This window comes from Dermochelys coriacea, chromosome 12, assembly GCF_009764565.3.
Source record: "Dermochelys coriacea isolate rDerCor1 chromosome 12, rDerCor1.pri.v4, whole genome shotgun sequence".
Lineage (NCBI taxonomy): Eukaryota > Metazoa > Chordata > Testudines > Dermochelyidae > Dermochelys > Dermochelys coriacea.
The window spans coordinates 7041910-7069559 of NC_050079.1; the positions used below are offsets into that span (position 1 = coordinate 7041910).

The 27650-nt window shown below is 54.1% G+C and overlaps 1 protein-coding gene across 1 annotated transcript; it reads left to right on the top strand.

Annotated features, from left to right (window-relative positions):
- Nucleotides 1-6499: 6499 nt before the first annotated feature.
- On the top strand, nucleotides 6500-15676 carry LOC119841377 (fibulin-7-like). Its single transcript, XM_043495244.1, is given in 8 exon segments — nucleotides 6500-6674; nucleotides 8216-8317; nucleotides 8320-8397; nucleotides 9414-9539; nucleotides 11096-11218; nucleotides 11580-11717; nucleotides 12326-12464; nucleotides 14732-15676. Coding segments are annotated over 8 exon segments (1242 nt in total). The 3' UTR covers nucleotides 15093-15676.
- Nucleotides 15677-27650: the final 11974 nt, after the last annotated feature.

A 27650-nucleotide genomic window follows, 5' to 3' on the forward strand; every position in this document is an offset into this window, starting at 1 on the left:
GCATGGATTCACCAAGGGAAGGTCATGCCTGACTAATCTAATCGCCTTTTATGATGAGATTACTGGTTCTGTGGATGAAGGGAAAGCAGTGGATGTATTGTTTCTTGACTTTAGCAAAGCTTTTGACACGGTCTCCCACAGCATTCTTGTCAGCAAGTTAAGGAAGTATGGGCTGGATGAATGCACTATAAGGTGGGTAGAAAGCTGGCTAGATTGTCGGACTCAACGGGTAGTGATCAATGGCTCCATGTCTAGTTGGCAGCCGGTGTCAAGTGGAGTGCCCCAGGGGTCGGTCCTGGGGCCCGTTTTGTTCAATATCTTCATAAATGATCTGGAGGATGGTGTGGATTGCACTCTCAGCAAATTTGCGGATGATACTAAACTGGGAGGAGTGGTAGATACGCTGGAGGGGAGGGATAGGATACAGAAGGACCTAGACAAATTGGAAGATTGGGCCAAAAGAAATCTAATGAGGTTCAATAAGGATAAGTGCAGGGTCCTGCACTTAGGATGGAAGAATCCAATGCACCGCTACAGACTAGGGACCGAATGGCTCGGCAGCAGTTCTGCGGAAAAGGACCTAGGGGTGACAGTGGACGAGAAGCTGGATATGAGTCAGCAGTGTGCCCTTGTTGCCAAGAAGGCCAATGGCATTTTGGGATGTATAAGTAGGGGCATAGCGAGCAGATCGAGGGACGTGATCGTTCCCCTCTATTCGACACTGGTGAGGCCTCATCTGGAGTACTGTGTCCAGTTTTGAGCCCCACACTACAAGAAGGATGTGGATAATTGGAAAGAGTACAGCGAAGGGCAACAAAATGATTAGGGGTCTAGAGCACATGACTTATGAGGAGAGGCTGAGGGAGCTGGGATTGTTTAGTCTGCAGAAGAGAAGAATGAGGGGGGATTTGATAGCTGCTTTCAACTACCTGAAAGGGGGTTTCAAAGAGGATGGCTCTAGACTGTTCTCAATGGTAGCAGATGACAGAACGAGGAGTAATGGTCTCAAGTTGCAATGGGGGAGGTTTAGATTGGATATTAGGAAAAACTTTTTCACTAAGAGGGTGGTGAAACACTGGAATGCGTTACCTAGGGAGGTGGTAGAATCTCCTTCCTTAGAGGTTTTTAAGGTCAGGCTTGACAAAGCCCTGGCTAGGATGATTTAACTGGGACTTGGTCCTGCTTTGAGCAGGGGGTTGGACTAGATGACCTTCTGGGGTCCCTTCCAACCCTGATATTCTATGATTCTATGATTCTATGATTCTAAGGTGCCCCCGGCACTCAATGCTGGTGCGTAAGGAGGTGTTAAGAGATGCTCAACTGCAGCCTGCTGAAATTGGGGCAGGAAATTTGCTGAGGCCTCTGCAGTGCCCCCGATCCTGCCCCACGTCCCTGTCTTTGCTCCCTGTGATGTTAGGGCAGAGGCTGAATCTCCTGGCTGCCTGCCTGGGCCAGAGCATTCTGACAGCCCTGCTGAAAATCTCGGTCACGGGCCTGGATCCTGCCCCAACGTTCTGCCTTTCCCTTGTTCATGGAAACATAGAATATCAGGGTTGGAAGGGACCTCAGGAGATCATCTAGTCCAACCCCCTGCTCAAAGCAGGACCAACCTTGAACTAAATTATCCCAGACAGGGCTTTGTCAAGCCTGACCTTAAAAACTTCTAAGGAAGGAGATTCCACCACCTCCCTAGGTAACGCTTTCCAGTGCTTCACCACCCTCCTAGTGAAAAAGTGTTTCCTCATATCCAGCCTAAACCTCCCCCACTGCAACTTGAGACCATTACTCCTTGTTCTGTCATCTGCTACCACTGAGAACAGTCTAGATCAATCCTCTTTGGAACCCCCCTTCAGGTAGTTGAAGGCTGCTATCAAATCCCCCCTCATTCTTCTCTTCTGCTGACTAAACAATCCCAGTTCCCTCAGCCTCTCCTCGTAAGTCATGTGTTCCAGTCCCCTAATCATTATTGTTACCCTCCGCTGGACTCTTTCCAATTTTTCACATCCTTCTTGTCGTGTGGGGCCCAAAACTGGACACAGTACTCCAGAAGAGGCCTCACCAATGTCGAATAGAGGGGAACGATCAAGTCCCTCGATCTGCTGGCAGTGCCCCTACTTATACATCCCAAAATGCTATTGGCCTTCTTGGCAACAAGTGCACACTGTTGACTCATATTCATCTTCTTGTCCACTGTAATCCCTAGGTCCTTTTCTGCAGAACTGCTGCCGAGCCATTCAGTCCCTAGTCTGTAGCGGTGCATGGGATTCTTCCATCCTAAGTGCAGGACTCTGCACTTGTCCTTGTTGAACCTCATCAGATTTCTTTTGGCCCAATCCTCTAATTTGTCTAGGTCCCTCTGTATCCTATTCCTACCCTCCAGCATATCTAGCTCTCCTCCCAGTTTAGTGTCATCTGCAAACTTGCTCAGGGTGCAATCCACACCATCCTCCAGATCGTTAATGAAGATATTGAACAAAACCGGCCCCAGGACTGACCCTTGGGGCACTCCACTTGATACCAGCTGCCAACTAGACATGGAGCCATTGATCACTACCCGTTGAGCCTGACAGTCTAGCCAGCTTTCTATCCACCTTGTAGTCCATTCATCCAGCCCATACTTCTTTAACTTGCTGGCAAGAATACTGTGGGAGACCGTGTCAAACGCTTTGCTAAAGTTAAGGAATAACATGTCCATTGCTTTCCCCTCATTCACAGAGCCAGTTATCTCGTCATAGAAGGCAATTAGATTAGTCAGGCATGACTTGCCCTTGGTGAATCCATGCTGACTGTTCCTGATCACTTTCCTCTCCTCGAAGTGCTTCAAAATTGATTCCTTGAGGACCTGCTCCATGATTTTTCCAGGGACTGAGTTGAGGCTGACTGGCCTGTAGTTCCTAGGATCCTCCTTCTTCCCTTTTTTAAAGATGGGCACTACATTAGCCTTTTTCCAGTCGTCCGGGACCTCCCCCGATCGCCATGAGATTTCAAAGATAATGGCCAATGGCTCTGCAATCACATCTGCCAACTCCTTTAGCACTCTCGGATGCAGTGCATCTGGCCCCATGGACTTGTGCTCGTCCAGCTTTTCTAAATAGTCCCGAACCAATTCTTTCTCCACAGAGGGCTGGTGACCTCCTCCCCATGCTGTGCTGCCCAGTGCAGTAGTCTGGGAGCTGACCTTATTTGTGAAGACAGAGGCCAAGAAAGCATTGAGTACATTAGCTTTTTCCACATCCTCTCTCACTAGGTTGCCTCCCCCATTCAATAAGGGGCCCACACTTTCCTTGACCTTCTTCTTGTTGCTAACTTACCTGAAGAAATCCTTCTTGTTACTCTTAACATCTCTTACTAGCTGCAACTCCAAGTGGAATTTGGCCTTCCTGATTTCACTCCTGCATGCCGGAGCAATATTTTTGTACCCCTCCCTAGTCATTTGTCCAATCTTCCAGTTTTTGTAAGCTTCTTTTTTGTGTTTAAGATCAACAAGGATTTCACTGTTAAGCCAAGCTGGTCACCTGCCATATTTACTATTCCTTCTACACATCGTAATGGTTTGTCCCTGTAACCTCAGTAAGGATTCTTTAAAATACAGCCAGCTCTCCTGGACTCCTTTCCCCCTCATGTTATTCTCCCAGGGGATCCTGCCCATCAGTTCCCTGAGGTTGTCAAAATCTGCTTTTCAGAAGTCCAGGGTCCTTATTCTGCTGCTCTCCTTTCTTCCTCGTGTCAGGATCCTGAACTCGACCATCTCATGGTCACTGCCTCCCAGGTTCTCATCCACTTTTGCTTCCCCTACTAATTCTTCCCGGTTTGTGAGCAGCAGGTCAAGAAGAGCTCTGCCCCTAGTTGGTTCCTCCAGCACTTGCACCAGGAAATTGTCCCCTACACTTTCCAAAATGTTCCTGGATTGTCTGTGCACTTCTGTATTGCTCTCCCAGCAGATACAGGGTGATTGAAGTCTCCCATGAGAACCAGGGCCTGCGATCTAGCAACTTCCATGAGTTGCCGGAAGAAAGCCTCGTCCACCTCATATCCCTGGTCCGGTGGTCTATAGCAGACTCCCACCACGACATCACCCTTGTTGCTCACACTTCTAAACTTAATCCAGAGACTCTCAGGTTTTTCTGCAGTTTCATACTGGAGCTCTGAGCAGTCATACTGCTCCCTTACATACAATGCAACTCCCCCACCTTTTCTGCCCTGCCTGTTCTTCCTGAACAGTTTATATCCATCCATGACAGTACTCCAATCATGTGAGTTATCCCACCAAGTCTCTGTTGTTCCAATCACATCATAATTCCTTGACTGTGCCAGGACTTGTTTCCCAGGCTTCTTGCCTCTGTGTATAGGCACTTGAGATAACTCACTGATCGATCCTCTTTCTCAGTATGAGGCAGGATCCTTCCCTGCTCGTGCTTCCTCCAGGTATCCCACGTCCCACCTCAGGGCTTGTTCTCCTTCCCCCACTGAACCTAGTTTAAAGCCCTCCTCACTAGGTTAGCCAGCCTGCTTGCGAAGATGCTCTTCCCTCTCTTCATTAGGTGGAGCCCATCTCTGCCAAGCACTCCTCCTTCTTGGAACGCCATCCCATGGTCAAAGAATCCAAAGTCTTCTCTCTGACACCACCTGCGTAGCCAGTCATTGACTTCCATGATTCAACAGTCCCTACCTAGGCATTTTCCTTCCACAGGAAGGATGGATGAGAACACCACTTGTGCCTCAAACTCCTTTATCCTTCTTCCCAGAGCCACGTAGTCTGCAGTGATCAGCTCAAGGTCATTCTTGGCAGTATCATTGGTGCCCACGTGGAGAAGCAGGAAGGGGTAGCGATCCGAGGACTTGATGAGTCTCGGCAGTCTCTCCATCACATCGTGAATTCTAGCTCCTGGCAAGCAGCAGACTTCTCGGTTTTCCAGGTCAGGACGGCAGATAGATGACTCAGACCCCTGAGGAGAGAGTCCCTAACCACTACCACCTGCCTCCTTCTCTTGGGAGCGGTGGTCTTGGAACCCCCAACCCTAGGACAGTGCATCTCATGCCTTCCAGTCGGCGGAGTCTCCTTCTGTTCCCTTCCCTCAGATGTATCATCTAGTCCACTCTCTGCATTAGTACCTGTAGAGAGAACATGAAAATGGTTGCTTACCTGTATCTGCATTGCTGGTACATGGACGCTCCCCTTTCTTCTTCTGGAGGTCACATGCTGCCAAATTTCTTCACCGTCCTTCTGTCCTTGCTGCGCAGCCTGCTCTGAATCTTCAGAACGTTGTGCCCATAGAAGCATATCCTGACGTCGGTCCAGGAAATCTTCAGTTTCTCTTATGCAACGCAGGGTCGATAGTTGTTTCTCAAGACCTTGAACGTTCTCTTCCAATATGGAGACCAGCTTGCACTTTGTACAGACAAAGTCGCTTCTGTCCTGTGGAAGAAAGACAAACATGGCACATCCAGTGTCCAGTGCAGGTCACAACAGCTGAACACTCCCCATCCATATTACCTTCCTTCTACAAGCTTCCTCAGGAGTTGTAGTAACTACTCAGAGAAGCCAGCAAGATTTAAGCCTCAGTGGGCTCTCCCCGGGCGAACTCCCTCTGTTAGTCTCTCTGCTTTTCGCCGCTCAGCTGGTCCGCAGCTGACTGGCTTTTTAGAGCAGTCAGGCCCACTCAGGGCTCACCTGGAACAAAGCACGCCCACTTTTCAAACAACCAATCAAGCACACGGTCAAACTGTCCCCACAACAGACACTCAGATACTCACCAACACAGCCTCCCTAATGCAGCCCTTAGCATACCTCCTCTCAGGCAGATCCCAGGCAAACTCCCTCTGTTCGTCTCTCCACTGTTCGCCGCTCCAATAAATGGGGTTTTCCAGGGTGTGAGGTGATGGGCCCTGGATGCCAGGGGCATCTCCCAGGACTCAGCAGCATTTGGCTTCAGCCTTCGGGGAGATTTCTGTGCACTCCGCTCAGGACTGGCCCTTAAGAGTACGTTTACACTGCACTATAAGCCTGGAGCTTGAACTCAGGCTTTATCCTTCTTCCGTCCACACACAAATCATGCTAAACCGGGGCTCAGACCAGGTTCCCAGAACCCCACGAGGATGAAGGGTCCAAACCTGAGTCAAATCAGGACCCAGGGTTCACACCCTCTTGCTTTGCAGTGTAGATGCAGCCGCACTGGACTCGTGTCCCGCAAACTTATCCCATAATCCCGTGGGCAGACTTTTGGTGACCTCTGGACTGTCATGTTTCCCGACATCGCACTGCGAGCAAAGGGCCCAGGGGCCATGTTTTGAGCGGGCGCTAGGAAGTCGGGGAGATGGGTGGCTGGATGTGGGCCCATGTAAGGCAGTGCCCCAGGTTGGGACCCAGGGTTCCACAGTTCCTCTGTGGGGTTACAAATGGGTGTAGCTGTTCACACCCTAGGTTAGCATGCCCAGGGCCTGCTGACTCGAGCTCTGTTACTCTGGCCTTGCACTGCAGCACAGCCAGACCCTGGGGGACATGTGCATTTGCCCCCAGGACTGCCTGAGCAAGCGCCAGGTGCTGAGCACCATTCAACAGATGCAGAAGCTGCTGTCCACGCAGGAGGCTGTCCAGCTGCAGGGGATGTGCAGCCTCAAGAAGCAGCTCACGGTCCTGCAAAGCAACATCCACAAGCAGGCCACGAAGCACAACGGTAATGCAAGCTACCTCTCCTGGCAGAGCCAGTGCAAACGCCTCTGGCTGGGTGGCACTGGGTGCTAGGGTTGCCAGGTGTCCGGTTTTCAACCGGAATGCCTGGTCGAAAAGGGACCCTGGCATCTCTGGTCAGCACTGCTGTTAAGAGTCCAGTCGGCGGTGCTGCAGGGCTAAGGCAGGCTAGTCCCTATCTGTCCTGGCACCGCGCTGTGCCCCGGAAGCAGCCAGCAGGTCCAGCTCCTCGGCAGAGGGGCGGGGGAAGAGCCACGGGGCTCTGTGCGCTGCCCCCACCCCAAAAACAGACTCCGCACTCCCATTGGCCAGGAACCGCGGCCAATGGGTGCTGGGGCGGGCAGCGCCTGCGGGTGAGAACAGTGTGCGGAGCCTCCTGTCCTCCCCTCACCCTGCCTAGGAGCTGGACCTGCTGTCTGCTTCCGGGGTGCAGCGCAGTGCCAGGACAGGCAGGGAGCCTGCCTTAGACCCGCTGCACCGCTGACTATGAGCCGCCCAAAGTAAGCCTGAGCCCCATCCCCCGCCCCAGCCCTGAGCCTCCCCAAACCCCTCGTCACGGGCCCCACCCCAGAGCCCGCACCCCCAGCCCAGAACCTGTACCCCCTCCTGCACCCCAAAGCCCTGCCTCAACCCGCAGCCCCCTCCCACACTCCAAATCCCTTGGCCACAGCCTGGAGTCCCCTCGTGCACCCCAAAGCTCTCATCCCCAGCGCAGAGCCTTCACCCCCTCCCACACCCCAACCCCAACCTACCTCAACCCGCAGCCCCCTCCCACATTCGGAATCCCTCGGCCCCAGCCTGCAGCCCCCTCCTGCACTCCAAACCCCTCATCCCAACCCTCTGCCCCAGCCCAGTGAAAGTGAGTGAGGGTTGGGGAGAGTGAGCCACCAAGGGAGGGGGAATGTATGGAGTGGGGTGGAGCCTTGGGGAAGGGGCGGGGCTAGAGTGTTCAGTTTTCCGCAATTAGAAAGTTGGCAACCTTGCTGGGTGCCCCGGTGCTGTACTGCAACCATTGGCTTTGTGGGGCTGCCCTGAGCAGGTTGCCTCCAGCACATCCCTGCATTGCACCTGGGGCATGGGTGTCCCTCGCTCTCTGCTGCACTGCCAGCTCCATCCCTACCTACTGCTTTGAGGCCTGGGCCACACCGAAAAATTAGGCCACCCTGGAGTGGGTAGAGCTCTCAAGGCTGTGAACACATCCTGCCCCATGGGATGTAGGTAAGTCGGCAAAGAATTCTCCAGACCAGGGGCGGCTGAGGCCAAAGAGGCCGTGGTGAGCCGCAGCCATCATTGGGATGGATCCTGCCTACCTTTCTGTGGGCTAGCCGGCCAGCTGGGGTTAGCTGCGCACCCAGATCTAAATGGGTGGAGCTGGTGGCGTGCCATGGGGCTCTGCTCACCCAGGATGGGTGGGATATATTGGGGAAGGGACAAGAGTCGGCCTGCGTTGTCTGATCCCTGCTACAGCATGCTGAAGGGCGCTGATGGGGGATTAACCCTAACCCTAACCCCGTTCCCCTTCCCCAGATAGCTGTCCCCACCTGACGGCACCCGTCAATGGCAGGAAGCTGGGCAAGAAGGCAATGGTGGGGCATGAGGCGCACTTCCTGTGCGAGGTCGGCTTCCGGCTGGTGGCTCAGAGTCCCGCACCTGCCTGCAGGACTGGACGTGCAGTGGCCAGCAGCCCTTCTGCCAGAGAGAGTATGGCTGTGGGGCCGCCACGGGCGGGCAGAGCACCACTCCGGGAGAGGGGCCGAGGGGCCACCAGGGACTGGCAACGGGACAGAGCCATGGCTAGGGACTGCGGCAGCCATCCTGGGCAGAGCTGCCAGCACCTTTTGTTCCAGAACCCACGCCCAGCCCGATCCCTGCCCCACCTCTGCCCCAATTCCTGCTCCCCGCCCGCCCCAATCCCTGCCTGCCCCGATCTCCGCCCACCCCGATTTCTGCCCCACCTCTGCCCCGCTCCCTGCTCCACGCTTGCCCTGATCTCCGCCCGACAGCCACCCCAATCCACGTCCGCCCCGATGTCCGTCCGTCCGCCCGCCCCAATCTCTGCTCCACCTCTGCCCCGATTTCCACTCCACACCTGCCCCAAGTCCCCACCCTGATCATTGCCCCATGCCCCTATCCACCCCAAGTCCCTACCCACACGCCCGCCCCAATCCAAGTCCACGCCTACATGCCTGCCCCGAGTCCCCACCCTGATCACTGCCCCACACCCCTATCCACCCCGATCCTCACAGACACTCTTGCCCTAATCTCCGCTCCATGCCTGCTCCGATCCCTGTAGCCCGCCTGTCCTGATCCCTCTCCATGCCCTGATCATCGCCCCATGCCCCTATCCACCCCGAGTCCCCACCCACATGCCTGCCCTGGTCCCTGCCCCCCGCCTATCCTGCTCCACGCCTGCCCCGATCCCTGCCCCGCCTCTGCACCAATCCCTGCCCCACACCTGCCCCAGTGGGAGGGGGGAGGCAGGACAGGTAGAGGCAGGGGATGGGGGAGGCAGAACAGCTAGAGGAAGGGGGGGAAGGGAGGAGGCAGGACGGGTGGAGGCGGGGGATGGGGGAGGCAGGATGGCAGGTGGGACAGCTGAGTAGCATGGTGAGTAGGAGTCAAAGATGATACTGAGCGATCCCAGGGTTTGTGCCTGAGTTCATTTATATGAACTTTGTCCTCACATTCCAGGTTATCGATAACAGCATCTCTCCTCTCCCCACAGCTATGAGCAACTGCGCCAGCAACCCTTGTGCCAACGGCGGGACCTGCGTGGAGGATGTGCAGCGGTTCACCGGCTTATGCCCCAGCAGCTGGTCAGGCAGTAACTGCCAGAGCCCCGTCTACTCCTGTAGGTACAGACCAGGCCCGGCCCCCTCGCACCTCTCAACTCCGGAAGGGGAATCTGCAGAGAGGATCAGTTGTGTGTGTGCGCACGTCTGCGGTGCAGAGAAGGGGGGTGTGTGTGCGCGCGTGTATGGTGCAGGGAAGGGTGTGTGTGTGTGTGTGCGCGTATGGTGCAGGGAAGAGGAGTGTTGCGGTGTGTGTGCAAACGGTGCAGGGAAGAGGGGGGTGTGTGTGTGCGTGCGCACGCGTCCATGTGCAGGGAAAAGGGGTGTGTGGGCATGCATGCTGCAGGGGAGAGCTGTGTGTGCGTGCATGTGTCACGGAGTCCCGGGGTGATGCTCTGGAACTGCTCCCTACAAAGCCAGGCAGGACTCTGGGGGAGCCTCCTCTCTCTGAGCAGACTGTCGCCAGGGCAGAAGCTTCCACAGCTTCCACCTTCCTGGGTCTGACCTCGGAGCATTCAGCATCCTCTGCCCCTCCGTGCGCTTCCCACAGCGAGTCCACCTGGGTGGGGCTCCTGGGGAAGGCAAAGGGCCCTGCACCCCAGCTCCGCAGTCAGACGCCACTCTCAGCCAGCTGGTAAAACAGAAGGTTTATTAGTCGACAGGAACACAGTGTAGGACAGAACTTGTTAGCACAGAAATCAGTGACTTTCAGCCAAGTCCATTTTGGGGGGAGCGGAACCCAGAGCCAGGGCTCTGGCCCTCCCCCTGTGCCCCAAGCCAGGGGAGACTGACTCCCTGCCCTGCCCGTAGCTCCTCTTCCAGCTTCCGGGGCCAAGAGTCACCTGGTCGCATCCCCCTCCTGGGTCTCAGGTTACGAAGGGGTGGCCATAGCATTGGTGCAGGCAGCTGGCTCAACCCCTGCAAAAGTCACCCACCCTTATTTCCACCACCTAGACCGGGGGGGGGGGGGGCAAACTTTTTGGCCTGAGGGCTGCATTGGGTTTCGGAAATTGTATGGAGGGCTGGTTAGGGGAGGGGGTCGTGGCCCAGCTCCCACCTCCTATCCACCCCCTCGACTCCTGCCCCATCCAACCTCCACTGTTCCCTGATGGCCCCCCGGGACCCTTGCCCCATCCACACACCCCCCACTCCCTGATCCCTGCCCCTAACTGCCCCCTGCCACCCCATCCAAACCCCTGTCTCCTTCCTGACTGCCCCCCCGGGACCCCTGCCCCATCCAACCACCCCTTCTTCCTGGCCCCTGACTGCCCCCCGCCGCCCCAACCAACCCCCCTCCCTTCCATTCCTGACTGCCCCCCCAGGACCCCTGCCCCCATTCAACCCCCTGTTTCTGCCCCGACCCCTATCCACACCCCCACCCTCTGACCACCACCCCAAAGTCCCATGCCCTCTATCCAACCCCACCGCTCCCTGCCCAACCTATGGCAGGGTGGTGCAGGAGGTGGGAGGCCACCTGCTACAGGAGCGGCTCCCACACAGTGCCCAGGGCTGTGGGACGCCCAGAGCATGTGAGCAAGCTCATGCCATGCCCCAGGCTGGGCTCCGCCTGCCGCCGACCAGGGGAGCTAACTGCTGCCTTCCTCTGCCACTGCAGCCTGGGTGACGCTGAGCACCTTGTCTTTCAGTCGCCAGCCCCGCTGCACAGACACCCGCCTGGGCTCGCGCCACTGCACCTGTGACACCGACTTCCAGCTGTGGGCCAGCGGCGTGTGCCAAGGTACCATGGCTCCCTTGCCTCTCTCTGCGAACTGGGCTGGGGCCCACCGAGGCCACCCCAGCACCGCCCTGCACTAGCTTTGCCCATGCCCCTCCCAAGAAGGGAGCCGCCCAGCATCAGCACCCTGGGACCCAGGGACGTGGCTTGGGAGAGCCATGAGGGAGTGGCCAGCACCAGCCAGGGAACCCAAGGGGGGCTCTTGCATGGCACTGGGGTACCCTGGACCACCCATGGTGGGGTGGAGGCTGGGGGGTTCCAGCACCAGCCAGGCTGTGAGTGCCCAAGGTTGGGGGGTGGTCTGGGTGTCACACTCTTCCTGACCCCTACTCCCCAGAATCTCCACTGTCTATTCCACGGCCAGATGTTGACGAGTGCCATCTCTTCCAGGCCAGCTGGCAGATCCGCCTCTATGTACAGGATTGTGTCAACCTGCCCGGCTCCTACCACTGTGTCTGCCCCCAGGGCTATCTGCTCCATGCCGATCAGAACATATGCACCGGTGAGCAGCACCTGCGTCAGGGGAGGGGAGAGAGACCTCACGCCCTGCAGGGTCACCGCATCACAGCTTGCAAATGGAACCCAGCTCTGAGCTCCTCTGCAGCCCTGCCCCTGCCCAGAGCCCCCCTGTGCACTCAGCTCAGCCACATGATGAGCCTGAAGCCCCTTTGGGTGCCCATGGGCGTGGGTCTGGCACCACTCATAGGTCTGGACCCTTCTGTGGCACCATCCCACTCTAAAGCCCCCTCAGTACCCATGGGCCCGGGATCAGCTCTGCCCCTCTGCCTGAGTGCCAGGCTGCTGCCAAAGCCCCCTAGGATACCCAGGCCTAGTGTTACCTGTGCCCCCCTTGGGACCCAGGGCTCCATAGGTATCTGGGCACCCCTTCCCTTGGCACCAACCTAATCCTGAAGAGGCAAATGTCCACTGGCCCCCATCTTTGCCCCTGCAGCAGACACTGGCTCAGCACACGGGGGTTAAACAGCCCAGGCAGGAACGACACTGGCAGGGTGTGTGGCCAAAGCTGGGTAGGCCGGGGAAGGGTGAGGCCCTGGAAGGGAACCAGTTGCGTTCACACCAGGATCTGGGGGATTTTGTTTGCTCTGCCAGATGTGGACGAATGCGCCGACAATCAGCACAACTGCAGCCATGGTGAGCTCTGCATCAATGTCTTCGGGGGCTACCGATGTGTGCGCTCCAAGTGCCCCCAGCCCAGGCTCAACACCAGCTATGTCAAGACCTCCATCTAGTAAGTGTTTCCATGTGTGCAGGCTGGCAGCCCACGGCTCCCCTGTGGCACCCAGGCTGGGAGGAGTGCTGAGTCCCTGCAAGCCCCTTTGGTAGGTGCTACCAACAAAAGTTGACAGTTGGCAGTTTTTCAGAGACATGATTAAGGGCACAAGAGCAAACTATCCCCCTGCGTAGGAAAGACAGGAAGTCTGGCCAGAGACCACCCTGGACTAACCAGGAGACCGTCAATGGTCTGAAACTCAAAAAAGAGTCCTACGAAAAGTGGAAACTTGGTCAAATGACAAAGGATGAATATAAACAAATAACACAAGTATGTAGGGACAAAATTAGAAAGGCAAAGGCACAAAACGAGATCAAACTATTTAGGGACATAAAAGGAAACAAGAAAACATTAGAAGCAAAAGGAAGACCAAGGATGGGGTAGGCCCATTACTCAGTGAGGCTTGGGGGAAGACAATAACAGAAAATGTGGAAATGGCAGAGGTGTTTAATGATTTTTTTGTTTCGGATTTCACCAAGAAGGTTTGTGGTGATTGGACGTCTAATATAGTGAATGGCAGTGAAAATGAGGTAGGATCAGAGGCTAAAATAGGGAAAGAACAAGTTAAAAATTACTTAGACAAGTTAGATGTCTTCAAGTCACCAAGGCCTGATGAAATACATCCTAGAATACTCAAAGGGGCGGACTGAGGAGATATCTGAGCCATTAGCGATTATCTTTGAAAATTCATGGAAGATGGGAGAGATTCCAGAAGAATGGAAAAGGGCAAATCTAGTGCCCAGCTATAGAAAGGAAAATAAGGACAAGCCGGGGAATTACAGACCAGTCATCTAAACTTCTGTACCTGTAAAGATAGTGGAGCAAATAATTAAGCAATTGATTTGCAAACATTTAGAAGACAATACGGTGAAAAGTAACAGTCAGCATGGATTTGTCAAGAACAAATCCTGTCAAACCAACCTGATAGCTTTCTTTGATAGGGTAACAAGCCTTGTGGATAGGGAGGAAGCAATAGATGTGGTATATCTTGACTTTAGTAAGGCTTTCGATAGTGTCTCGTTTCAGAGTAGCAGCCGTGTTAGTCTGTATTCGCAAAAAGAAAAGGAGTACCCGTGGCACCTTAGAGACTAACAAATTTATTAGAGCATAAGCTTTCGTGAGCTACAGCTCACTTCATCGGATGCATTTCGATAGTGTCTCGCGTGACCTTCTCAGAAACAAACTAGGGAAATGCAACCTAGATGGAGCTACTATAAGGTGGGTGCAAAACTGCTTGGAAAATCATTCCTAGAGAGTAGTTATCAGTGGTTCAGTCATGCCGGAAGGGTGTAACAGGTGGGGTCCCACAAGGATTGGTTCTGGTTCTGTTCAATATCTTCATCAATGATTTAGATAATGGCATAGAGAGTATACTTATAAAGCTTGTGGACGATACCAAGCTGAGAAGGGTGGCAAGTGCTTTGGAGGATAGGATTAAAATTCAAAAGGATCTGGACAAACTGGAGAAATGGTCTGAAGTAAATAGGATGAAATTCAATAAGGACAAATGCAAAGTACTTCACTTAGGAAGGAACAATCAGTTGCACACATACAAAATGGGAAATGACTGCCTAGGAAGGAATACTGCAGAAAGGAATCTGGGGGTCATAATGGACCATAAGCTAAATAAGAATCAATAGTGCATCTCTGTTGCAAAAAAAGCAAACATCATTCTGGGATTGTTGTAAGTGTTACAGGAGTGTTGTAAGCAAGACACGAGAAGTAATTCTTCCACTCTACTATGCACTGATTAGGCCTCAACTGGAGTATTGTGTCCAATTCTGGGTGCCACATTTCACGAAAGATGTGGACATATTGGAGAGAGTCCAGAGAAGAGCAACAAAAATGATTAAAGGTCTAGAAAACATGACCTACGAGGGAAGATTGAAAAAACTGGGGTTGTTTAGTTGTCAAGTACGTAAAAGGTTGTTACAAGGAGGGAGAAAAATTGTTCTTAACCTCTGAGGAAAGGACAAGAAGCAATTGGCTTAAATTGCAGCAAGGGAGGTTTAGGTTGGACATTAGGAAAAACTGTCAGGGTGGTTAAGCACTGGAATAAATTGCCTAGGGAGGTTGTGGAGATTTTTAAGACCAAGTTAGACAAACACCTGTCAGAGCTGGTCTAGATAATACTTAATCCTGCAAGGAGGACAGGGGACTGGATTAGATGACCTCTCGAGGTCCCTTCCAGTCCTACATGTCTATGATTCTGTCTCCCCCCCCAGTCAGTGTGAGCGCAACCCATGCCCCATGAACAGCAGAGCCTGTCGCTTGGCCGCCAACTCCATCTCCTTCCACTACCTGCCGCTCCAATCCAACCGCACTGTGTCCAGGGTGCTCTTCAAGATATCCACCACCCACCTGGTGGGTGAGAGCCTGCGCTTTGCCATCATGGGTGGCAGGGGCCAGGGCGTCTTCACCGTGCAGCGCTCCGACCGGCACACTGGCGAGCTGATCCTTACCAGCCCGGTGGCGGGGCCGGCCACCTTGGAGGTGGAGCTGGAAATGAGCAAATTCGCCCGGAAGGTTCTTCTTGGGAAGCACGTTTTCAGGGTCACGGCCTTCATCTCCCAGTACGAGTTCTGAGCCTCCCCCCTCCGCCCCGAGCTGCGAGCCTGACGCATTCCAGCAGAGATGCCTGCCTCAGAGCCGAGATGGGGCTTCCACGGCATCCAACCAAGCTAGCCGTCTAGGGCACCCCTGCTGGCTTCTCGCAAAATCTGGGGGAGCTGCCTCCTGGGAGACCCCTGTTCTTCGCCTGGCAAAGACCTCGCCCCTTATGTCCTGCCCATATAGCATGTCACGGCCTCACTGGGGCTGGCTGTGGATGGCAGCGAAATTGCAATGGCCAGTGCCTAGGAGCGTAGGGTCGAGGGTGGCTCCCTGAGCAGCTGAGCTGCTCCCCAGCCTGTGGTGAAACTGGCCAGCTGACACGCACACAGCCAGCGTGGACACGAGCCCACAGGGTGTCCCGTGTCAGCCGCCAGCTGCACTTCCCGTCCGCCCCTCCAGCTTGCATTCCCCTGCTCTCGTATGTGCCCCAAGCTTAGATGCCGCATCTGGCTAGGGCAGCACCAGCACAGTGAGCCCACCCGGGGCAGAAGAGCAGGACCTGCCAACTCGGGATTTGACTTCTCATATGTAGTAACATAAAATTGAACCGGCAACGTCTCCAGCAGGAGCCCTCTCGCTCATTGCTCCCCATCGCCGGCACGGGACCCAGAACTCCTAGTGAGCCAGCAGCAGATTGGTGTGCCACGCTCTGCCCTCCTGCCTATGGGCTGGCTGACTCCAGCCCCAAGGCCCCCGAATCGCTGCCTATCGACAGGGTAGTGCCCAAGACCCACCTCGGCACCCATCTGCTCTGATCACGCCCCCTTCGGCCCCTCACGGTGAGCGGGCTGTGTGCTTCCAGGCCAGGCCGACTGGGCCTTGACTGCCTGCAAACTGCGGCTGATGCTACCACCTGAGGGCCTGGCAAACAGGCCGCTAGCCCACGGTGCCAGGGGTCCATGCTGCCCTCCACGGCTGCACCCACACTGCCTGGCAGGCCCTGCGCTAATAGTTGGGCAAGGGTTAGCTGACTGCCCAGGCCGTGGCCTCTGCAAAACCAGGGCTGGAGGGGCTGTGGAGTGAGCCGTGGCCTAGGGGGGTGGGTGCATGTGCTGCCCTGAGGGGCTGGGTGCGTGTGCATGTGTGTTCCCTGAGACACCCTAACCCACCGCCCCAATGCATCAGGAGGCCCTGGGGGGACCTCTTGTAGTTACTGTCTGATCAGAAACCACCCAAAGAAGGTTAGGGGTCCTGCTACATCCCCAGACTCACCCCACGGAGCTGGGCTGGAGCCATGTGGGGCAGGGTGTAGGGCTGCGAGCCTGGCTCAGGAGCAGGAGGGAGCAGGCTGCTGTCAGCCCTCCCGAGTTCCACATCTCCCCACACAGCCTCTTTCAACCCACTCCCACCCCGGTACCCAGATCCTGACAGCTCAGGAGAGCCCAGGGACCATGGACAAGGAGCCTGTTCCAGCGACACCCCCCTGGGGTAACCATCCTACAAACCTGGCCTAGTAGCCCCTCTTTTCCCGCTGCGCCTGCACCCTATGGGGGGCTTTCCCACTGCAGCCTCCTCCCCAGGAGCCTGGCCCCCCGGCCCAACTGCTTGCACCATAGACACACCCAGGTGCAGCTCAGCAAAACGGCACGCGGGGCTGTCGGCGGCTGCTGACACTGCATGGAGAGCCAGCTGGCACGGCCACCCGCGCAAGGGGAGTGCATGGCTCTAGGCTCTGAGCACTGACTGGGGTCCCAGAAAAGTGCTGGGGTCTAAGCAGGGAGGCTGCAGGAGCACCATTTAGGGGAATTGGGGGGCCTCTAGCCCCCCCAGGGTTGCCCAGCATCTGGTTTGGACTGGAACACCCAGTCGAAAAGGGACCCTGGCGGCTCCGGTCAGAACTGCTGACCGGGCCGTTAAAAGTCTGGTCAGCGACGCAGTGGGGCTAAGGCAGGCTCCCTGCCTGCCCTGGCTCTGCGCAGCTCCTGGAAATGGCTGGCATGTCCCTGCGGCCCCTAGGCACAGGAGCGATCAGGGAACGTGGCCAATGGGAGCTGCGGGAGCGGCAGCACACAGAGCCCCCGGGCCCCTCTGCCTAGGGCTTGCAGGGACATGCTGGCTGCTTCCGGGAGCTGCGCAGAGCTAGGGTGCCTGCCTTAACTCCGCTGCACCACCCACTGGGAGTCACCTGAGGTAAGCGCTGCCCAGCTGGAGCCTGCACCCATATCCCCCTCCCGCACCCCAACCCACTGCCCCAGGTTGGAGCTCCCTCCTCGAGCCCACACCCTTGCCCCAGCCCTGAGCCCCCTCCTGGAGCCTTCTCCCACAGCCCAAGACCCTCCCCCATCCCAGTGAAAGTGAGAGAGGGTGGGGGAGAGTGAGCATCAGCAGGAGAGGGATGGAGTGAGTGGGGGCAGGGCCTCTGAGATTGGGGGAGGGGAGGCAGGGGTGTTCTGTTTTGTGTGATTAGAAAGTTGGCAACCCTCCCCGCACCCGAATTTCCTACTGGAGGTCTGCTCACCGCGCACGCCCTAGCCCCAGAGAGCTCATAACTGCCACACAGCTCAGGTGTGATCTGTGATGAGTTCTGTGCTGCTCCCTGGCTTTCCCCTTGGGGCAGGGAGTTTGTTTATACACAGAGGCTGGGTGATTAAGGTAACAAAAGGCTTGTCATTATATTAAATTAAGGCTCATTAGATGATCCTGAAAGCACTGCCAGGCACTCCAGTTAAAAGACAGGAAACAAAGGGTAGGAATAAATGGTGAGAAGGGAGAAAAGTAAATGGGGTCCCCTAGGGGGGCTGTTCTGGGACCAGTGCTGTTCAACATATTCATAAATGATCTGGAAAAACGGGTAAACAGGGAGGTGGCAAATTTTGCAGAAGATATAAAACTATTCAAGATAGTTAAGACCCAGGCAGACTGTGAAGAGCTCCAAAAGAATCTCTCAAAACTGGGTGACTGGGCAACAAAATGGCAGATGAAATTCAGTGTTGAAAAATGCAAAGTGATGCACATTGGAAAACGTCATCCCAGCTATGCGTATAAAATGATGGGGTCTACATTAGCTGTTCCCATTCAAGAAAGAGATCTTGGAATCATGGTGGCTAGTTCTGGGAGAACATCCACTCAATGTGCAGCACAGTCAAAAAAACAAACAGACTGTTGGGAATCATTAAGAAAGGGAGAAATAACAAGGCAGAAAATATCCTATTGCCTCTATACACTCCCACATCCTGAATACTGCGTGCAGATGTGGTCGCTTCATCTCAAAAAAGATGTATTGGATTTGGAAAAGGTTCAGAAAAGGGCAACAAAAATGATGAGGGGTATGGAATGGCTTCTGTTTGAGGAGAGATTAATAAGAGTGGGACTGTTCAGCTTGGAAGAGAGACGACTAAGGGGGGATATGATAGAGGTCTATAAAATCATGACGAGTGTGGAGAAAGTAACTAAGGAAGTGTTATTTACTCCTTCCTGTAACACAAGAACTAGGGGTCACCCAATGAAACTAACAGGCAGCAGATTTAAAACAAACAAAATAAAGTATTTCGTCACAGTCAACCTGTGGAACTCCTTGCCAGAGGATGTTGTGAAGGCCAAAACTATACCAGGGTTCAAAAAAGAACTAGATAAGTTCATGGAGGACAGGTCCATCAATGGCTATTAGCCAGGATGGGCAGGAATGGTGTCCTGTTTGCCAGAAGCTGGGAATGGGTGACAGGAGATGGATCACTTGATGATTCCTGTTCTGTTCATTCCCTCTGAAGCACCCAGCATTGCCACTGTCAGAAGACAGGAAACCGAGCTAGATGGACCTTTGGTCTGACCCAGTATGGCTGTTCTTATGTTCTTATATAGGACCCAGATCTATCTGCCCCCTGCTGTAACCCACTAGACCCCCCCTCCCCACTCTCCTCTCAGAGCTGAGATAGAACCCAGGAGTCCTGATGTGGGCTATCTCTCTCTTTCTCTCTGCAGAATTAGTAACAAAGTAAGAAAACACATTACAATTTTAAACCCAACCAGCGTCCCTTAAGTTACTTGCCACAAGATGTCAGAATATGTTAATATTAGAGCTGTGTGGGGCTAATAGTTATTTACCTTTCTTTCTTTTTGATAGGAATTAGATCCAGGGCTCCTGTCAGCTAATTGTTAAGTTATCTGCCAAAACACTAGAGTTTTCAAGTGTCTAAGTAGACCCTGGAATCACGGTTAAAGTCACCTCCCCCCCCAATTTATTTTTTTTAAATGGCGCCTCTGGGAGGCTACACCTCACCTGGTGAGCTCAGGTAGGCTGGGAACACAGCAATGGGTCTATCAGCACAGCCCCTTTGGGATCCCAGGGGGAGCAATGGGCGGCTGGGCCCCACACTCTGCCTGCCTCCCCATTGAGCTGGAGGCTGCAGGGGGTCAGGCCCCATTGGAAAATGGTCAATTCCCCTCCAAACAGGACCACTGCTCCTGGCAGCAGGCACCCAGGTGCTTCGAACACTGCCCAGGAGTCCCTCTACAACCCCCTGGGCACCAGCTCCAGGAAAGGCCCAAAGGAGGAAGCCCCTGGCTTGGCCCTTGCTGTAGTGTGTAACTGTCCATGGAAGAGGAATGGACAGCCCAACTCCGCACTGTGCCAGGGTCTGCGGAGCACAGGTGAGGCCTGCCCAGTCAGGGTGGGCAGCAGAGATGCTACCCTGCTGGGAAGCTGAGCCTTGGGCAAGGCAGAGGAGCAGCATGGCACTCTGGCCCTGCCAGCCCACATGGCCAAATGCATTTGCCTCAGATGCCTCCCTTCCAGAGAGGTTTTCTCCCCACCGCAACAGCCCTGTCTCTGCAATATTTCTTTTGGGGTGTCAGGAAGACAGAGTCTCCAGTTTAGGGGGCCAGCAGCTCCACAGGAGGCAGAGTTAGAGCATGCTCCTGCCCACAGAGATCCCACTGTTCCTCCCATTGGGACCCAAGATAGGACAGTGACTGAAGGGCGGGGAAACTGAGACACAGGCACATGGGGGGAGTGACGTCCCCAAAGACTCAGTGATGATGCTGGGATCAGGGCTAGCAGCTAGGATGACCAAATGTCCCGATTTTATAGGGACAGTCCCGATATTTGGGGCTTTGTCTTATATAGGCACCTATAACCCCCCATGCCCTGTCCTTATTTTTCACACTTGCTGTCTTGCAGTCACCCACTTGCGGTCACCCTACTAGTGACTTGTGACTTGCGGTCACCCTACTAGCGGGCTCCTATTAAGCCCTATGCTTAATGCAGGAGGCCACATGCCCGAGGTCCTAGCCTGAGAAAACCAAATCCCATGTTGGGCTGGAACAAACACATACACGCCCCTCTGTGCCCAGGGCTCTGGTACAACTCAGCCAGGCCTCCCTCCACAAGAGCCCAGCTCCCTGGCAGGAGCCAAGTGCTTGAGCCCTTAAAGCCACAGCACTACTAAGCACAACCCACAGCGGTTTCTCACGTGTCTTGAAAGTACACAGGCAGGAGGCTGCTGCCTCCGACGCCAGGGGGAGCCCAGAGCTACGGGGAGGGTGAAACCTAATGAGTGGATCAAGCTGGTGTTTGGGGGTGGGCACAGTGCCAGTGGAGCCCCCACTGTTCCCTGGTGCAGCATTACCCAATGATAACCACTGGCGAGAGCCAGGTGCCCTCGCTTTCCTCTGTCTGGGGCTGATGCTTAGAGGCAGCTGACTGCCCTCCTGCTCAGATAATGCCCCATGCCAGGTGGGCAACACTGAACATGGAGCAAGGGCCGACACTCCCTGCTGGCAAACGCCTGGGGCTCTGAAGGGTAAGAATTGACAACTGGGTCATGCTAGTCGAGAGCGTGGTGTCTGGGGTCACAGTCCAGCATTGCCTGCAGTGTGTGCCACTCCTGTTTTGCTCCTTTCTGAACAGGTCAGCAGGAAAGTCAGGCTCTGTTCTCAGGCCTGCCAGGCCCAGAGCCATCCAGTGCCCAGCTGTAGATCAGGGCATCTGGTTTCAGAGATCTATGGAAACCAGTGACTGCCTCGCCTGCAAAGTATATTTCTTTACACTTTACACTATTTCTATACACTGCTCCCACACTGACCTTGCCCTTTGCATCACTCGCCTTTGTGCCATGGACAGTCCCTGGAATCACAACAGAGCCCTGCTCCACCAAATGCATCCGATGAAGTGAGCTGTAGCTCACGAAAGCTTATGCTCTAATAAATTTGTTAGTCTCTAAGGTGCCACAAGTACTCCTTTTCTTTTTGCGAATACAGACTAACACGGCTGCTACTCTGAAACCTGCTCAGAACAGGCTCAGCCAGGAGGCTGGGAGTGATGTGCAGACTTAGGGGGAATCCCACAAGGATGTGGAGGGGACAGCCTCCTGCCTCACCTCACAGGCTGGGAGGGGGGAGCACCCTTCACACTCTGGGGCAGGTAGAGCTCCTGGCAGGTCCAGAGTGATGGGGTGAGAAAGGGCTCAGGACAGAGGGTGGGAGGGAGAATCCAAAATCACTGTGACACTCCACCCCATGCAGCCCCCTCCTCCTGTGCACACGCCACCTATTCTCTGCCTGTGTGGCTCCCTGGAGCTCGGTCTCCCCCAAACAGCCTGGTCAGCAACCCTGCTCACACCAGTCTGACCCAGCACATTCCCGCACCCCTCACACAAAGCTGCTCCTGTGTGCAGAGAGCACAGAAACCAGCCCACAGAGGTCTCCTTATATAACACAAAAAGAACAGGAGGACTTGTGGCACCTTAGAAACTAACACATTTATTTGAGCATAAGCTTTCGTGAGCTACTGCTCACTTCATCTGATGCATAGAATGGAACATATAGTAAGTTATATACCACGAAAGCTTATGCTAAAATAAATGTGTTAGTCTCTAAGGTGCCACAAGTCCTCCTGTTCTTTTTGCGGATACAGACTAACACGGCTGCTACTCTGAAACCTGTTATATAAAACAGAGCACTTTGCTTCAGGCCAGCAAGGTGCCCACCGTGGGCAGGCTCAGCCAGCGCACCTGCCAAGGACAGGGCATCTCATCCAGCGCGTAGCACAGTTTAATGACTGACCGGGAGCGGCCTGGCTCCAGGAAGAGCTGCACTGCTGACAGACACACAGATAACCGTTAGGCAGCCTTTCCTTCACACCCATGGCACAAGACTAGCCTGACCCATGGCTAGTCAGTTTCACTTCCTGCCCCTGAGATTGAATTAAATTCCCCACTCCTACAGAGAGAGATGGAAACAGTTGATGCATGATGGTTTAATAAGGCATTCAGTATTGCAGGGGTTCTCAAACTTCATTGCACCGTGACCCCCTTCTGACAATAAAAATTACTAAACAACCCCAGGATGAGGGACCGAAGCCTGAGCCCACCTGAGACCCATGCCCCAGGTAGGGTGGCCCAAGGACTTCAGCCCCAGTCAGGAGGCCTGTAAGCTGAGCCCCACCATGCAGAGCTGAAGCCCTCTGGCTTCAGCCCCAGGTCCCAGCAAGTCTAATGCCAGCCCTGGTGACCCCATTAAAACCAGATTGTGACCCACTTTGGGTTCCTGACCCAATTTGAGAACCGTAGCAGTATTGTCATCAGCCCCCCAAAAATCACAGGATTGGCTTAAAAACCAGGAGAGTTTTAAAAATAATAATACATGTTAGGTGCTTTTGATTTGCCTTCTGAGTTTTGAACCCCTAAGGTTGATGTTTTCCGGTTTTCTCTTCATCTGGGAGGGTTGAAAGGTACCTTGCTACTAATGAAAGCAGAGCTTCTCAGTTAACCACAGGACTCCAGGGGCTGAGGAGTTAAAAAAAATCACTAGTGTGAGACTCACACTCAAATCACATGAGTGTGCAATACTGTGCCTTGAGTGAGAGCACTTTGGGCATGATCAGGCCTAGAACCCTCTCACCAGCCTTCATAAACTGGCACCTGAGCACTGGGTTCAAAAAGCCACAGCCCTGCTGCTCTAACCCCCACTGCAGGCAACTCTAGGTAGACTGCTCAGTCCATTGTGGGGTTTTGGTTGCTTTGCTCCAGGTTCCTTTATTTGGGGCAATTCAGGAATCTGCAGCAAGAAAATCAGAACCCTGCAGCAGAGCAAGAGTTAGCCAGTGCAGTGCTGTTGCCCACTGCCAGGCTGGGGCACTTTCTGCTTGATCCAGCTCTTGTATGTGTAAGTGGGGGAATGGGCCCGCTCTTGTGGGGAACTTTCCTGGCTCATATATGACCCTGGTGAAATGGGCTAGCGAAAGGATCTGAGTCCTCGCTCCCACTTTCTTTACCCAGAGACCTGCCTGCCTCGAGGGCTCCCCTTCCACTCTCCTGTGTGGCAGAGTCCTCGTAACCCCCAATAGAGCTGGGCCCAGGATTCCTGGGGGGGCTCGACCCCCAACCTTGTCATGGTCACTTAGGACAGGGGCTAGGGTGTCCCCAATCTGGGTTGCTCTCTCTGCACTGGACACTTCCCTGACCCACTGATCATTACATACAGTTCAAAGCAAACAGAATTTATTAAACAGCAACTAATTAAAAAATAAGGCGAAAATGGGAAAGGTGAAAGGAAAACCCATCACCCAGCTCTGCGACCCGGGGACGTTACAACCAGCATCTCTGGGATGTCAGGGCAGTTCAGTCTGTTCCTCACACGTCCCAGGCCCCTTCTCAGGCCCTGGCTGTGCTGCAGGGATGCTGCAGGTCGGACACTCACTTTGGTGGTAGCCACACACCCTCAGGCTTTAGGTGGCAGGGCCCTGCTTCTCAGCATCACCCCCGCCCCGTCAGGGTTCTGATCCCCCAAGTCTGGCCTGTTCTGGGCCCGCTGCCCAGCGTCCTCTTCACTCTCCCCAGCTGCTCATCGCACCCAGCTCCGGACAGCTCCAGCCCCAGCCCCAGCTCCACCACTCTGCCTCAGTGCTGCTGCTGCTCTGCCTCCAGCTCCCTGGGCTGCTTCTCTGGCCCCTCTGGCTCTGGTTGCTGCAGCTCTGCTCCCAGGACAGGTCTGCTCTGTGGGCTGCTTCTGTGACTCTGCTCCCAGCACAGATCCACTCCCTGGGCTGCTTCTCTGGCCCCTCTGGCCAGCACAGCTCTGCTCCCCGGCTCAGCTCGGGCCCCTGCTCTCTCCTCAGTTCAGCCCCACTCTGTCTGACCCAGGCAATAGCTCACATGGAGGATGGGACCCCCCTGGCCTCCTGACTCCCTCATTAGCCTGCCCGCCCTGTCAATCAGGCTGACCTGGAGCATTGGCCTCTCCCTATCGCCCTGGGGACTGTCAGTCTCCGGGTCCTGATTTCCCATCGACCCTTCCCCTTTCTTTTGGGACTGTGAGCTAGCAACCAAACCCCCCCCACTGAGTTTTAGTAAGGGGCCAACAGTCCCCTTTCATATGCACAGCACTGGAAGTGGGTGCTGCCATGTGCTGTATCACCAGCCCTTCTAGAGCTGGGGGCTCCAAGCTGCAGGTGACAGACGCAGGGTCCCACACAAGGGACAATAGTATGCCCATCTCTAGTTCCTCCCATCAGAGAATCTCAGAGCACTTTATTGGCATAAATGACTGGACCTGCTTAGCCCCCCGGGCAGGTAGGTCAGTAGCATCATCTCCGTTGTACAGGTGGGAACCACAGCAAGTCAAAGGCAGAGCCAGGAGTAGCGCAGCACTCTCGGAGCCCCAGGCCGGTGCCTGGCCACTACAGGAGAGAGAGGGTCGCAGGTTTCAGAAGGGACCTAGTTTGGCGTGACGTGAAGGCCAGCTGGAGCCATGCTCTAGAGCCTCAGTGCATAGCCCTGGCCTCCTGGCGGACTCCATTCTGATCTCTTTCCTACAACTGGGCCTGCCAGCTGTGGCCCCTAGGAGACCATGCTGCCCCCGGCCTGTGTAGGGGTTTGCCTGTGCACGTCATACCCCACTGGCCACGCTGCCACAGCAGCTTCTCCCGGTTCGCTGTGGGAAGCCAGGCCCCATTTCAGCTGTGCAATGTGAGTCTCTGGGGCTGGACAAGGCAAAGCCCAGGAGACACACGCCTAGCTTGTGTGTGGCTGCTTTACACCCTAGCACATCCCTGACTAGGCTGGGCTCTGCCAGCCACGGTGTTTACATGGACACCAGCCTGGGCCTTTGCAGAGCCCACAACTCATTGCCACCTGTGCAGTGCGGCTGGGCTGGGGACGGGGGATTTCCTAGCTATTGCTTTGGGTGGCATTTGCAGCTCCATGGTGCCATCTGCTGGGCAGCAGAAGCTGTTGGAATAAGTCCATAATGTAACTGTGGCTAGAAATACCTGTTGTTAACTGTACAACAGTTTAAAGAGACCATCTCAGGTTCAAAAAGACCAGGCCAATCCTGCTCCCCGTTGCACAGGAATCATTCAGGATTGGCTCTGTTGCAGTCAATGGAATTATGTCACTTAACACCTAATATATGCAAATAATGCAAGTTCCCTGATCTCCATTGTTGACATCTTCCATTATTAGAAGGAGACATTTAACAATTGGATTCATTTTTTACTAGTGAGGCTGTTAATTCCCTTGTTCCATGTCTCTTGGCCTCCCCAGTGAAAACAGACTAGTCAGATTTTAGGCATGTTCTAGGGGCTAGCACAGTGCTGCAATGTTTGCATTGCAAACTGGAAAGGGGGGATATTTTTTTTAAAATGTCTAATTTGACTGTTGACAATAAATGCTGGAACCATTGCAAAACCAGCCTTTTGGAGTGTATTTCGTGTCCTTTACCCTCCACCCCACAAAGTAGCAGTTGTAACCTATTCAGGAAGGACTGAATGGGCAAAAGGGGAGGGGAAGTCACAGTCTCTCTCAAAAATGGCATTACTTATTTGCGTGACTGAGGCCTCCAATGCTTATGGCTCAATGTCCTAACTGATAAAGCACAAGGATGGGGCCTACCTGGTGTCTGTACTGACACCAGATCACACTAGGGATCAAGGCATGGTGCCAGAAACGGCTACCCAGCGGCCTGCCTTACATCAGCCATGTTCCATGAGATGAATGGGTCAGAGGTGATCAGGGCCAGCTACAGTGCTTGGGCAGGACCTTTTGCACATGAGGCAGACACGATAACTGCTACTCTCCAGAAACGGTGGGCATCTCTTACTGCCCCGTTCTTCACCTTCCCCCCTCCTAAATCTCCCCATTCCCTTTCTCAGCACAGCATCCAGCAACAGAAGAGCTCTGTGGTGCGGTGTGACATACCATCAACAATCCAGACCAATGAGTAGCTGTGTCAGCCCTGCCCTCTAACCCAGGGTGCCCTTGCTGATGTGGCCTCCGGCCTAGACTGCTCACAAACAGTCTCCAGCATGTAAGTCACTCCCAGCTACGTCTGGGTGTGCTGCAGCCAGCCCGCCACCCCTTGGCTCCTACCCAACTGGGTTATGCTGCAGGGTGACCCCAGCACACGCCAGTCCTAGATTTCCCCCCAAAATGTGTGTCCTGTCCTGCCCAGCCCTCCCCTGGACAATACAAGCTTGTACAGAGTCTGTTGTTTGATTAATAGAAATGCTATGCACATATCTTGTTACCCAAATGGAGTTTCCCAGCCACTTCAATTCAAACACACTGGATTAGATAAAACAATAAAACAAGTTTATTAACTAGAAAGAGAGAGATTTTAAGTGGGTCAAAGTAATGAGGCATAAGAGGCAGACATGGTTACAAGAAAAATAAAGATAAAACACAACTGGTGTCTAACTTAAACTATGTTAAATTCATAGGAGTGCGCGGTTTTTGTACCTTTCCCCAGACACAGCCATCTTGCAAGGAAAGAGAAAAGTCAGGCTGGGGCTGTAGGTGCAAGAGACCAACAAGGGCAGTACTCTGGGAAGCAAAAGTGCTCGCACTTTCTGTGATTTCTGTAGGAGTATCTGGCAGCAATGATTCCTGCCTTTCATCCAGCTGGCTTCTTCCCCACCCTGACCATAACAGCACTGAAGTGCCAGAGGGCTAGGGGCTCATTGATATCAGGTGGTGAGATTCAGCTGACTGGACCAGCTCAGCCTGCCCCAATTCACTGATGTCACAATCTGTATCTAATAGGTGTTGTGTAATGTGTCATTGGAAGACTAATATCTCACCGATCCTTACTGTTCTTGCATGATGTATGTACATGGGGCTATTAAGAGTTGGGGCTAGATGCTGGACTAAAGTGTGTTTAAACCAGGCAGCTCAGGGGAAGTGGCTAAACAACTGTGCCCTAGACAAAAGCATGTGTATTTCCTTCCCTGACCAGTGCAGTCATCAGGCAGAAACAATGAATATCAATTTACATATTAGGTAAACAAAGGTATCACGTGGGGGAGGGGTCAGCATGGCATCTACACTCCACTGAGAGCGAGAAGTTTGATCTGGGTTTTTACATTGCAAAGGTTTACTGCTCTATAGTGACGAGCAATTGACTCAACTGATTGTACACAACATTACTGTAGTATAAAAGCATGACGAGTGAAGTGTGTTCTGACAGCTTATGACACACTGGTGATTAATATCAGCATCAAATGTTTCTCTCAGTGCTATATACGGTGTAATGAGGCTGGTTCTGGCAGGACCCAAGTGAGAGTGCCAATTCAGGACAAATTGCTTAAAGCAGCGCAGT